General features: G+C 43.7%; 1 protein-coding gene across 1 annotated transcript in view; it reads right to left on the bottom strand.

The window, feature by feature from the left end:
- The window catches only part of GGA2 (golgi associated, gamma adaptin ear containing, ARF binding protein 2), a 65,443-nt gene that overhangs the window by 38,557 nt on the left and 12,092 nt on the right, over positions 1 to 14,794 (bottom strand). The window contains exons 2-5 of the mRNA XM_069209669.1: positions 9,435 to 9,519; positions 7,709 to 7,784; positions 5,138 to 5,236; positions 2,433 to 2,556 (exon numbers count right to left, since the gene is read on the bottom strand). Of these exons, the coding sequence (XP_069065770.1) occupies positions 2,433 to 2,556; positions 5,138 to 5,236; positions 7,709 to 7,784; positions 9,435 to 9,519 (384 nt within the window). The remainder of the gene's footprint in view (positions 1 to 2,432; positions 2,557 to 5,137; positions 5,237 to 7,708; positions 7,785 to 9,434; positions 9,520 to 14,794) is intronic.

Genomic DNA, 14,794 nt, shown 5'->3' with positions numbered 1-14,794 from the left:
CTATTTCCACATCCCTGTTCCACGTCCCTACTTCAGTGAAATGTATCTGTTTCGCCAGAAGGGCTGGGGCACCCAACCGGTAAATTCTAAAGCCAAAAACCACTATCCATCCCTTTTGTTTTTTTGTCTTATTAGAGTTGAGTGAGACACGGGCATGGTCTTCCAGCTACTGTGGATTCAATGGCCTCCAAGCTGAGGAAGCATCTGTCGCGACAGACCAAGCTTCAGCCAAGGAGTAGCACCACGGACGGTGGAAGATGGCATGAAAGGTCAACTCCGTCTTCTTGCACCAGAACTACTGATATCTCGGCTGAAATGATTCTAAAGTATTGCTTTTTCCTCCCTTCATGACCTGTGTGTCTTACTAGAGTCATCAGCGCATTAGAGTCGCAATCTCAGTCGTCAAAGAAGGTAAATGAAAATAGGAATACCAAACAAATCACAATCAAGCCAAGCAGGTGTTTACCAGAAAAAAATGTCTTCTCACTATTGCAGGTGTTTAAATTAAACCCAACTACAATAAATGCTGTCCAATGGCATATCTTGTTTATTTTGTTTATTTCCGCTTTATTATTTCTGACAATCGTTCAGATGACTGTAATTCAACAAGTCAATGGACTTTTAATATATGGAGTAATGGACCAGTCACAGAACCTTTCAAAGAGGTTCTTGAATGGTTGGGTCGCCAATAACGATTTAGAAGGATATGTGACGTTCCGCTAAATATGAGTGTTTGATTTACCATTCTCGGCTGACAGGTTTTGGATAATTGGAAGACTATGAATGAGAAATTCACCAAGAAAGAGAGCACTGGATTAGTCAAATCATGAACCAATGCCGGCAGCAACTGCAGACTACCATCCTTTGAGCTTGAATATGGAGATATCGTACTGCGTTTCATCCTTTTGATAGGTGCAATAAGTGATCCCGCCCGTGTGCTCCTCCCCTTGCCTGAGTTGTGTTTCTCCATCGTGTAGGTTTCCCCTTGCCCCTCTTGATGTTCCCTTCCTCATGTGCTTCTTTTGCCTTCCTTCCCCCACTGACTAGCCCAACCCACTCCTCGGTTGCCCGCTGCCCCCCTCCCCACGGTCCTATTTCTTTTTTAATTGTAGCTTTTTTTGGAGGGCCGGTCAGAATATCAATGTCAGCTCTTTTGCTTTATAAATAAACGATCTTTTGCACTACTTCAGATTCATATTTTGTATTCAGCGACACATCTCGGATCGGCTAATGTTTTAAAAAATGATGGCTGTGTCACACCCATGCACCACACCTACAAAATGACCGAGCCATGCCTACAAAATGGAGTAGTTGCGTCCTTGCGTCTTCTTTTTTCCTTTTGTTTATGCTATACAAAATCTGCAGTTTTGCCATCGCTGTACAACATCTGCAAATAGCATTTGCAGCGCTAAAAGGTCTCAAAGTCAAGACCTATTGATTTTGCCAATGCTTTTTATTTCTGCCTGAGATTTTGTGATTTTGCAGCTCTCCTATGATGTTCTGATGTTGTCCAATAGATAAGCTGCCAACTTTGGAAGCCAGGGACATGGACTCTAATAGTAGCACAACTGAAAATCTCCCCGAGTCTAAAAGAGTAAACATATGGATTCTAATTCAATTGAAAATAAGGATAACGTAATGCCAGTTTGCAGTTCGAATGTGCAAATTATTGACTAATCTACACCCTCTGGTATCGTGTCATAACACCCTTGTTAATGTACAGTCCTCTATTGCTACCCAGCTAGGTTTGCGCTATATAAAAATAAATAACTACATAGGTATGGTGAAAGAGGGATTTCTGTCTTAACTCTGACTAAAACCGAAGATAGTGAATCTAATAATCATATTGACAATATGTTTTCATTCATACTGGAAGGCAGAGGTAGGCACTGTCTAGAGCTTTGCTTTAAAAGGTATCTGAGGGAGAGACCAGGGAACCTGCCTTAATAGCGGAATTCGATCCTCTTGTGGTATGTGCATTGATGTTACTTTACGTGTAGTCTTTGTTATTTATTTCGCCCGGAGATTCTTCGCCTTTTATTATTATTATTATTCATTTTTAGTTATCCTCCATTATTGCTGTCAGCAGTGCTTGGATTGAGGTCTCCTACAAGACTCTGGTTGGGTGAATTTTATTTGGTCGAGCAGGAAACCACTGGGATGATGCTTAATTGGAGCCTACAACAGGGCTCCGTTTAAGCTATTTGATTAAAGTGAAAAAAGTACTGTTCAATCAATCAAGAAGTATTTGTAAAGCGCGGCTTGTCACCCGAGTGTGTGCCCTGGCACTGTTCCCTTTGTCATTTCTCAAAATGGTGTTGGATAATCTTAATGGATTTTGATGTTCTTGTAGGTTTTTTGGTTTTATGTTTTAAACCAAACCAAACCTATATATTTAAATGGTACGCAATGGTGAAAGTATGAAAACTGACCATTTTTCTTCAGCGTTCGATACGCAGTCTGGATTTTAGATTCTTCCGGAAACCAAACCGTCCAGCTGTAGAGAATCTCTATGATTCGTTCCTTCACATTGTGTGCAGACCATGAGCCTAGAAACTGAAGGAGAAACGGTTGAGTACAGAAGTAATATTGACAGTAATCTTGTCGAGGCAGAACTAGAGCTTTAATTAATCTAGGCAAACAACCTCATTCAGTGTAGCGCCTCCTGCAGACTTCTCCTTATGGCTGGTGGGGCTCAGCACCACCAACGCTGGAAGCAGACATCCATTTTGATTCACATCAACATATCACCTCTAGTGAATATATCCTCCTCATCTCAAAAGACAAGCACTTCACTGGATACTTTCAATGCTTCCATAAGTGAATTGTTGGACCACAGTTAAAGAAGCCTTCAAGCCTGTGAATAACTCCCCAAGCCCACATGATGAGACAATCGTTTCCTTATGGGACCATCCTGTGTATGAAGTCACCGTGCATCTCAAGCCTCAAACATATGTCAACAAACTGGACATCCACACCATCAACCAGAAAGATTTCATTACTCCAGCTATGCAATCCACGCAGCTTCCTGAAGTAACCATAAGATGAGTTACTGGTGCTCAGTCAGCCACATAAACAAATCACCCCACCAATAAATAAATAACTACATGATTAACTAAACAGAGGCCATCTCTAAAGTCTACAAAGGCTCAGGAGACTCATGAAGATAAGGAATAGCCTCATTTTTTTTAAATAATCATAGTTTATAGTCTTATATTTGTTTATTCATATTTAGATTTGTTTGTTATTTATCTATTATTGCATTTTTTGTGTAAATGCGTCTATTTGCTCATTTATTTATGTATATATGTGATTATTATTTGTTAACGGGTACATTTGATTGTTATTATTTAGTTAACGTGTTTTTTAATTTGTTTATTTGTCTACCTTGTATTCACTTATTGGTGTGTATGTTTATCATTGTATTTGTATGTGTGTGGCTATTATTAATGTATGTGTTAATTATAGAGTTACTTATTATTTATGTAATTCTTTTGAGTGCTGTGAACATTTCAGAGGAATGGAGCTTGGTAATGTTGCACAGCCAACAGACGACTGGTAGACCGGGTGGCGAAACTGGGTAGAAATGCCAGAATTATTGGCTCAGTTCTGGGTCACCAAAGCTAAAAGAAAGACCAAGGACTAAAAGTAAGGATGACATTAATAAAGTTAAAAAAATGCTGTTTGATTTTGCATTGTGGGCCTTCTGTTATATTATTTTGCCAAGAATGGTGTAACAAGGTTTTAGACATCTTTAATGACAAGAATGAACTGCTGGCACTCAGTCCTGCTAACAGGATGAGTCAGCACTGTGATGCGGTGCCTGAGTACTGCTAACAGGATGAGTCATGGGTGCAGAATCTGTGAGTCAGCAGGGCTGATACGTGATTCAGTACTGCTCAAAGGATGAGTTAGCAGTGTTGAATCAGTGAGTCAGTATTTTTAGGCCGAGTGTGCAAGCGCTTTGACCTGTTGTTAGTATTGTGGGCTTTTAACCATGCCCACCTCACGCCCATTACTTTCACACGTTCGTTGGTTTGCCTTTCAAAAATCCTTTGTTATAATTGTTAAAAGCTTTATGTTTGTCCCTCCTTGGGTAGGTTTTGTTACCGCCTTGTAGATGACCCTGTTACATGGATAACTGCACGATTGCCAATATGCTTGACTGTGAGTGAACTTCTTTTTCCTTTTGTGTCTCTCCTTCGCGCTCATGGCAGACATGGAGCTTTGAATCGGCTTGCTTATGTCAACAGTTTTACTTTTCATTTTCAATTTATGTGGCTAGAAAACTCCAGTTAGGAATTTACAACACCAATAGCTCTAACTGGAGCAAATGCGAGACCCATTGCATTGCAAATGCTTGTTTTAATACAGTGAGTGAATAGTTCTCAAATCTTCAGCCAGCTCTACAAATGGGCTGAATTATCAGCGCTGATACGGTGAGTCAGCATTGCTGAAAGGATAAGTTAGCGTTGCTGTTCTTTTTACATCTAATGCAGGAGTAGCAGGCTCAAAGGGTCTCTCGCGACAGAACCCAGTCATCAGGGGAGAGATGCAAGAGCATGGCAACAGAGGACCTAATAAGGAAGGGTTAGCCGACTGCTCTGCTGTACCCCTACTTCCACGCCTGACCACAGCAGGTATGAACACCACCAACGGTAATGCTGGCGGGGCGGTGTATTCCTATCCGACAGGGGAGCGCTGCAAGCAGAGCTGCCCTCCGGATAATGATACCCATTCCGCCAGCCTTTTCCCTGCGGTTCACACTGCCAAGGAAAGGCTGGCGGAATGGGTATCTTGGGGCGATATGGGGCCCCCGTGCAGTGCCCCATCACGCAGGTCTCTGCGCGATGGGTGCATCTGCACCCGCCGCACACCAACATTGGCGGCGGCTCCATTTGGAGCTGCTGTCAATGTTACGGAGCCTCTTCCCCGCTGGGCCGGCGGGCGGAAAAATTATACGGCTGGGGGGGAGGGGGGTAGTCGCGCTGGCGGTCTTCTATTGACCGCCAGCACGGATCTTGGGGGTTTTGACCGCCGAGATCATAATGAGGCCCATAATCTTCTACCACTTTGTTTTCTCCCTTATCTCCTCAACCACTCTGAAATCCATTCGTCCCAAATCTACAAATCTTACCTTCGGTGATATAACTTTAATCAATTCATTTAGGAATCTGAACTTCGCAATTTCTTGATGGAAAGAGTTCCCACAATTATTGATGCAAGTCTCCAACACCTATGAGAGGAATAAGACTCATGAGTTAGAGGCAGAGTTCACTGGGGCAGCAAAAGGAATTTAACTGGTTATGCATGCCGCATTCAAACATGAGAGGTGTAAGTAGAGGAAGACAAGCACTGACATTCCTGGATCTGTGGATTTTGCCACAGGTGACTATGGCTGAAAAGCCCAGCTGGAAATTAAATAGAAGGCAAACTCATCACAGGTGAGCAAGCTCCTAGAATGGATGGACCTTCTTGTAGCTATGGAATGTATGACACATTTAACCATCTTCAACTGGACAGTTGACAAGTTGCCTGGTGTTATGGTCGGACATTACGCCTTCGCTGTAAGTTCAGGCTATGTTTTGAAAGAAACTGTTTCTTGTCTCTAGAGTGGTTATCAATCAAGGATTTTTGTAGAAGAAGGTTAAAGTACAAATTTCAACACTGATGTTTGTGAAAACTGAAGATGTCATCCCAGTTCCCAGGACTAGTTACCAGTCACACGATGCTATAATCAAATGCTGTTGTTTACTCCAAGAAGCAAGATACAATATGCTCCATACCTGTTTTTGATTCATTTCAACTCAAATAGGATTGAATCGACTTATTTATCTCATCAGCAGAGGAAGAGAAAGATAACATGAACATGTAAGTGAAAACAATGGAAATCAACTGCAAAAAGTACTTCACAACGTCTATGAATAATTGTTCAATAGTATTTATTTTTTATTGTTACGACTAAAAATAGCTAAACAATATTTAAAATATCATAAAATGAGAAGTATAAAACAAAATATCATATGCAAAATTAAGAACACCCACTAAACATAAAGGGGCAGATTTATCAACACTTTGTAACGCCGCACCTTGACGCGGCGTCTCTCTCTCTGCCTCCGCAGCAGGAATGCGCTGCCGACATTCGGAGCGCCATTCCCCGCGTTTTTTGGTTTCAGTGGTAGCGCATCCTGGGAAGCGTGTATTTCGCTGCCGGTCGCGTTACCCTTACCTGTAAGACATTTTTCTTCTTTTCTGTTGGTGGTGGTTTTTCTCTGGTCTTTTTCCTTCTTGCCCTTGTCTTCTTCATGTCCATGCTTGTGTCCATTTTGTCTTCTTCCTGTTTGTATTCCCAGCATGCTCTCTTTTCTTATATACTGCTTTCTTTTTCCTATTCTTGTCTATGGGCTTTGCCCAATTCAAGGTGGTGTTCCTTCCCTTTCCTGTGATGTCACTTCCCCTTTTTCAGTATATAAGCCAGTCAATCTTGCTCTACCTTGCGTTGCAAACACTTCCTTTTGGTTGTGCTCTTTGCTCCTGTTCTTCGTTCCTGCATTTTTGCCTTGAAGTATTTTTGCCTATATTTGTTCCTGTTGTCAAGCCCTGTTTTTTCTTCTTCTTTTTCAGGAGTTCCTGTTTGAGGTTTTATCCCAGTGCTTGGGGTTTCTTCCCTCTGGGACTCCTTCTGGATGGTACGGTCTGCTTTGGCGTTTCCTGTCAAGCGGCACCGTGGCTACTAGAAAGGGTCGCCCCTATCTGGGATTATCCAGAACCTGTAGAAGACCGGGTGTATTCTCCAAACCTGTATCCAGAGGTGAGAAGTCGTAACACACTTAGGGCCTCATTAGGAGTTTGGCAAACTCCCGACGGGAAGGTTGCCGCCACACTGGTTACCTCCCCACCGGACCCATTAAGAGTTTCCCAGTAGGCTGACGGGCCGAAACCGAGGTGGCGGGAAAGTGGCAACAACACTGTCTCTGGCTCGTAATCGAGCCGGCGGCAATGCGGTCGCCTGCAGGGTGCACTAGCACCGTCGCATTTTTCACTGTCTGCACAGGTAAATCCACCATAAAAAGGCTGGAGGAGAATCAGGCCATAATCAGCAGAGCAACGCTGCATGCAGCGCCTCCCTGGTTGATTCCGATCTGCACCCACCGTCAACCCATCGGGATCACCGACCCCTGCGGAGACGGCAGAACCCTGACGGTCTGACCGACAGCCTCGTAATGAAGCCCTAAGCCTGGTGCAAAGTCACCAAAAGTGATGTAAACCGTTGAAGAGCATTTATTTATTTACTTACCAAAATGTGTTTGTGCTGGAAACGTGGCTACAAGTAATCCAAATAACACATGGTTTTAGGTGCAAAGCTCTATCTACTTCTACTACTGCAATGAGGGTGGCATCCTCCAATGAGTCACATAGTGACACACTATGGACAGGATAGAGGGTTATGGCAACAAATGGATGGTTTGGAAAGTTGTGCTGCCACAGATAGACTAGGTGTTGATGCTATCCCCTAGGTGGGGAAAAGGGTGATGCCACCATATGGATGGATGAGAGGCTGATGCCACCCCTTGGCAAGGTCACAGATTGATGATGCTCAGGGTGATGTCAGAGGGTGGATGGAAGAGTGATGCCTCCGTCACGAATGCTTTAATGTAAAGAAAAGGCTGAGGCACTTGTTATGAAATTAACAATGAGAGGATCTTACCGTCAAGGCTCGGAGAGCTTCTGGTTCCTGTGGTGACTGGATCTTATGTGCCAGGATTCTAGTAGCAATCAGCGGGCTGCAGTAAAGGTAGAGAGGTGATATTGTCATCTGTGTCTAGGATCTTAAACACTTATGTGTACTAATTGCTAGCACTACACAATATATGTGTCCAGTGACATAAGGTATTTTTGCACAATACCCACAAAATTCACTAGTAGGCATTGATGAATTGTGCACCTTAGGTTTTACCAAACATAAATAAGATAAAAAATATGCTACACAAACGTAAATAGAAAACAAGAAAAACACTAGAGATACCTCAAACTGCATAGTGATTATTTGTACCTCAGACTTGGTGACACGTGTCTGATTTATCAAACTATGTGGCAGACAAATGTCGATACCTGAATCTTTGCAGCTCACATCTACCCAATACCTCAGATCTTATTCTAAAATATGTTTGGTAACTCAGACCTTGTGGTGCACACCTGTAATATAGCCATCATCATGGTGTTTATATATCTAGTACTTCATTCATCGTGGCATAGGACACAGCAGGACATATGAGATGTTCCTGATTGGTCACATCCCATTGGACATGTATGATATTGAGAAATTTCTAGCACACGTCTGATACCTCGGAACCTCATGGGACATGCATGGCCAATACCTCATATTTTGCGCTCATATCTGCTCTGTTGGACCTCATGGAATGAGCGTGTGTGATACACTGGATATCACAAGATATCTGATATCATAGACCTCAGGGTACAAATGTGCGTTACCTCAGACTTTGTGACAAGGCCTATGGGCTTAACCAACTGTGGACACAGATAAGTGATTGAAACAAATAGATGGGTGTTTTGTAGGTGATGGCACTCATTATTTCCCACCAAAATCATAAGCACAGACTGTATATATAAGGTGCTCCTGGAAGGGGAGATCCAACCTACTCCCCCTAATTTTCCCTGGAAAGGGGTTAACTATGTGATTGAAAACCAAGGCACACGTTCAAATACAAATTAAAGTCAATGTTATCATATAACATGTTTTTCTGTTCCGCTTGTATGTAGTGCTTGATTTTGACATACAGTCCACCGTTCCAGCCAACATGTGTTTCATCATGCAAGTATAATCGCTGTGACTTCGTCAGGGTTGCCTACTCAAATTATCTTCTGTAATCATTAGTCCTTATTGAGCCAAGAACACGTATGTTGTCACCTTCGTTTCACCATATTCTGTGTTCAGCTCCTTAGTCAATATAGATATGGTTGCGTACATGCCTGAACGGGGACGCCAATTGTTTTGACTAAGGAGCTGAGCGTTGACAACAATTGTGAGGAACGTGGATTGTATGTCAGAAGCAAGCACTATAAGCGTGGAATAAATAAAAGACTGAACAGAAAAACACAATATATGATGACATTGACTTTAATTTGACTATGAACGTGTGCCTTGGTTTTCATTCAAACAGACAAGTGATTGGCTAAATTAAATCACTTGCTCGACTAGCTCTGTTGTAAACACTGGTGGTCATTGTTAAAGGAGTACTGATGTTCAAAGAGGACATACTACACCCCTTACCTAGCAGCATCATTCTCAGTGACTGCTAACACCATGGTCCCCATACCACCACTGCGTCGCGGACCTCACTATACCGAGCATGGAATTGTTTTTTTCACTAATTAACTTGAGTATATAAAAGTTAGGTCTTGATTTGGCTCACCCCTCTGGATCAGCATTAACAAGGTCACAGAGACGCTGGATACTCTCCCAGTTTTCTTCTGGGTTCTCTGGATCAGTGGCTTTATCTGAAAGCAACAAAGATATTGTTACAAAAGCAATGCAGCCCAAGTATTGACAGGTCTAAAACTGCTATTTTCCTCAGCCATGCAAAGAGAAGACTGGTCCTACTCTGCTTTTTCCCATTGGTCCCCTTAGGTAGCTCTGACAATGCTGCGACCTGGCTGCTAGTGTGATTGTGGTTAGACTAGGTGTTAGAAATGGGGTCTTTGGTTGGTAGTCAGGTTACCCCCTGTCCATGCGAGGACCCTCACTCTAGTCAGGGCAAAGGAGAAACACACCCGGTTAACCCCTGCTCACCCCCTTGGTAGCTTGGCACGGGCAGAACGGCTTAACACAGAGACATTGTGTAAAGTATTTGTACCAACACACACAGTAATACAGTGAAAACACTACAAAATGACTCAACACCAGGTGAGAAAAATAGCCAATATTCATCTAAACAAAACAAGATCAAAACGACAAAAATCCAACATACACAAGTCAAGTTATGAATATTTAAAAGATTAAACTTCAGTATAGCACTTAGAAACACAAATGCTTCGAATTGGTGATATCACAGCATCGCAACGGAGTCATTCGCAACAATCTGATGCTAATGGCACTGGTCACGGAGTCACACGAACCTGCAGGTACATGCCTTGTGAAAATGATTAAACTAGCCAGTGCACGGAGTCGGGGATCGCGGCGTCGCTGGATCAGATGCGGCGTCAGTTCTGGTTCTGCGGAGCAGAGGTGTCACAAAGAGGCGTCAGATCCTTGCTGCGGAGCGGTGGAGGTGAGGCGGCGTCAGTGCAAAGCGCTGGATCTGCAAACTTCCAGCAGGGTCGATATCCGGCGGTTACGGCGTGGTGCGGCGAAGTTGGGTGTCATGACTTCTGTGACATGGCACTTCAGGACTCACGGAGTTGCGGACATTGGGGGGCTGCTGCGATGTTGGGCCTGCGGGGTCATCGCACTCCAGCGAGGACCATGGCTTCAGGTGCAGGTGGCATCACGGAATCCAGCATCAGCATCAGTCCGGGGTTGTCCGAGGTCGGTACACTTGGTTTTTTTTTATTTTTCACCAGCTTCTCCTTTCACGGGCCCAGGGACTGGACTAGGCACCACTTGGCAGGGCAGAAGTCTCAGCAGAGAGTCCAGGTGCTGACAGAGGAAGTCTTTGGTGGCCCTGAGATTTCAGAACAGGGGGCAAGCTCAATCCAAGCCCTTGGAGATTTCTTCCCAAGCAGGAATATACCACAAAATCCAGTCTTCAGGCAAAAGCAGCAACTGCTGGATAGCCCAACAAAGCACAGTCACAGGGAGGGGCAGCACTTCTCCTCAGCTCTTTTCCTTGGCAGAGGTTCCTCTTGGTTCCAGAAGTGAATTTTGAAGAAATCTCAAGTCTGGGGTTTTGGGTCCAATACTTATAACTCTTTCTGCCTTTAAAGTTGCCCAACTTCAAAGAAAAATCTCTGTTGTTTACAGGATCCTGCCTTGCCCAGGTCAGGCCCCAGACACACACCCGGGGGTTGGAGATTGCATTATGTGAGGGCAGGCACAGCCCATTCAGGTGTAAGTGACCACTTCTCCCTCCACTCTAGTCCAGATGGCTCATCAGAATATGCAGGCTACACCCCAGCTCCCTTTGTGTCACTCTCTAGAGGATACACACAAACAGCCCAACTGTCAGTCTGACCCAGACACGGAATTCACAAAGAGGCAGAGCCACAGAATGGTTAAAGCAAGAAAATGCCTACTTTCTAACAGTGCAAAAAAAACAGATGATGGACAGAATGCTGAACAATACAAACATTCACCCCCAGTCACAAAGATCTGAGTTTAATCCATTGTGAATGTTTGCATTGTTCAACATTCCATCCATCATCTGTTCTTTTTGCATTTGTTGCCCCAAATGGAAAGGGTATGCCCAGATGTGGGTCTCATGCTCACTGCACCACTGGATTCAAGCTAGCCTAGCTGATGAAGGGTGATACCCTGAAACCGGTCCTAGGATGCTTGATTCCGGTCCAGGGAGTACCTGGCTTGGCAGTTCGGGCTGGACTGTTCCCATGGGGAACGGGGTCAAGACTGATTTGCATATAACTGGGTCCAAACTGGAACGGCATGGGTGGCAAAAAAACAATGGATTTAGGTCCAGATCTCTGTACTGGAGTTGAATGTTTGACATTGTTCAGCATTCCGTCCATCGCTTGTTCTTTTTGCATTTGTCGCCCCAAGTGGGAAGGGTATGCCCAGACGTGGGTCCCGTGCTCCCCATGCCACTGGAATCAAGCTAGCCTGGTTGATGAAGGGTGATACCCTGAAACCGGTCCTAGGATGCTTGTTTCCAGTCCAGGGAGGACCTGGGTTGGCAGTTCGGGCTAGACTGTTCCCTTGGGGAACGGGGTCAAGACTGATTTGCATATAGCTCCGTGCATTTGTTTAGACGATGGCAAGGTACAACAAGGGGGCTTCCTGGATGTGGAAAATAGGATAATATAAAGTTACAATATGGGATTGCATCAAGAGAGTTATGTGTAATCACCAGCTTTAAACATATCTGATTCAATTTTCTGCACCAGACATAAATCACTCCAAAAAGACTACATAAGAATGCAAAATAGAATCAATGACGAATGCCCAAAATTGAGGAGGTCTGAAGCAGACGTCTACTACAGGGTATAGTAATGCCACATTTCATCCCCATATTTTCAGGAATTTATAATCCACAGAAAAGAACAGTAGATTGTTCATTCAGCACTTGTCTTCTAGGATTTATGCCTAGATCCAAAGCCAGAGAGTACAAATACAGATTCCTGGACTTAGTGCTGGTCTTATATGAGTGTGTCTTGGAAGTCAACTAGCGGCCCAGATAGAAAGGTTTGGTTGTGGAAACATGATGATGGATGGTAAAAGAATTCTCTTACTGTGAGATTGTTGTTACCACAGACACCTACAGGGTGTGGAGACGATCTGCTGACTGAAAGGAATGGCAGGGATGTTACTGATCAAAATTTAAGCTTAAAATGTGTGACGTTCTGGGAGTGTTGAATCCCTGTTCTGAGACCTCTGAGTAACCATCTCTCCTACCTACCTACCTTCCTCTTAAGGTACTATCCTGCTCAACTATATCACCATCTGTACTGGGATGAAGCAAGCAGCTGCCTTGAAAGTTTATAACACTGTATGGGTTTGTTATTAGGTCGAATAGTTCTCTATTAACCAGACCACAGCAAGATAGGCTAAAAGGAGAATGATGGAAGGGTCCGTAAAAGTATCAGTTACTGTTATTGTCATTCATTGAAAAAGGTGTACATGGAAAGTAATGAAGGAAAACCAAAAGTCTAAAGAGGTTCGAAAAACACTTGCTTCACAACACATTTAGGAAAGGGAGACTGAATTTCTACGAGAGACATCTCTGTCTCCAAGGTGAAATCCAATTCTTGGAGGGAAATTGGTGAATGTAGAAGCTTGGGGTTTTCAGCCTTAAACGCCATTTCCCCTTGAGAGGTTCATAGTACATCTGAACCATAACCTTAGTCTAAAAGAAGTGACGCCTAAAGCACCTTGAAAGTCAAACAGTGTCAGAGCACCATTTCTCAGCGCTTTTCCCAATGGTGGCAGGGCAAAAGCCACTGACTACAAGAGGATCAGAATGCGCCCTAGTATTCTGAATTGAGGGAGGACAACTCCTACTCCCCTGTGTGAAGTGTATGTCTGTAAAATGAAATAATTATTGTGGTCCGGAGCATTCAATACAGGTTCTTTGTGCAAACCTTGTATCAAGTCTTCAAAGACCTTCAGCCATTCCACAGACCCTTTGGCTCTTTGGAACTTCTTCTTGGAGATCATGGCTGTCAAGGGGCAACTACTGGCCCATAGCTGGCCACAAAATTGCAGTAGCAAACAGTGACCCCTTGAAAGGCTCTCACTTAAGTCTGAGCTGTGGGATCTCCCAATGCCACAGTCTGGATCTTGGCCTCTACAGCTCTGATTTTTCTGTTGATCAAGGTACTTTACAGAAGACTGACAAAGCTGATTCGTTGTTGCATAGATATCAGTTTGAGCTTCTATGTCACAGCCGACACTGTTAGGAGGACCAAAGGAGTCCATTGCAGTGCTTCAGAGCCTCTAGAGTGCTGCTGTGGCATTCTTCGCGTTTCTCTGTGTTACCAATCCCAAGTTGAATTTACCACATATGATGTTGGTTTAGTGAACCACTCAGTTTGGTTTTAGGTTGTAACTAAATACAAGAAAGACCTATGTGTTTCCGTTTGAGGATTGGTGGGGCAGAGCATGGCAGCCTGGCACACCCTGCCATACAGTGAGCACCAGAGCCATTTAAATACAGAGGATTAATGGTCTTCCACATTTGCGAAGTTCCACTAAAATATAACACAGACCGAGTGGGTTCATGCCCTGAAAATCTCTGTATATTATTGGCTCTGGGTACCGCTGTCATTAATGGCGGAATAGCACTATGCCTGATGGTCACACTCCTTCGGATACTATCTGTTTTTTCAGAAATCATTAGGCATCCAATTCCTTAAAGAACTACTAAAACGATAAGAACTGGTCCATTCAAACTAAGGAGGAATGTGAAAATGTTATTGGCCCCATGTGAGAAAAGGAAGGCATACCTGAAATATAAACAGATTTCTAAAACACCCCATCAATATTCGAAGTTGCAGAAGAGAAGAATTGGAGACAATAGCAAAGTCTGAACCTTCTAAAAACAGAAAAGCTATTGTTTTGGAACTTGAGGGCCAAAACAAATGTACCAACAGTAGTCAAGGTGGTGAAAGAATCCTGGATGAGATATTGCAGCACATTAGGCACCCAATTAGTAGTTCTAAGGTGCCCTTAAGGGCTGTGACAGCGTTTAGAGGTTGTCCAGTGCATTAGCATAATATGTGGAAGGACAAATTATTAACTAGAGCAGGTGCCATCTCTGGAAGTATACAGTCAAGGACCTTTGAAGAATTCAGAATGTAATATGGGTTACAAGCAGGGTAGTTCTTAAACTGTGAGCACAGAGCATGAGCTGACAGACAGACATAGGGGTGTATCCCTGACACTGTGTCAGTTGGTACGTCGCTGGCAGGAGGGAAGCCACGTATCGGGCAGGCAGAGAGTAAACTAGTCATGGAGTTCTGAGCATCTCCATCATTCTTACCTACAACTACTTGATTGAGATTGCCTGAGGTAGCAGATAAATATCAAGCATATGTAGGTCAGTGAAAGGGCTATCACCCTGGGGATCTCGCTAAAGTGAATGAAACGGTGAAAAGAGACCGA

This window comes from Pleurodeles waltl, chromosome 10 (genome assembly GCF_031143425.1).
Source record: "Pleurodeles waltl isolate 20211129_DDA chromosome 10, aPleWal1.hap1.20221129, whole genome shotgun sequence".
In the NCBI taxonomy this organism is placed as follows: Eukaryota; Metazoa; Chordata; class Amphibia; order Caudata; family Salamandridae; genus Pleurodeles; species Pleurodeles waltl.
Note: the sequence above shows the minus strand (reverse complement) of the source record. Positions and strands in the feature narration are given on the sequence as shown.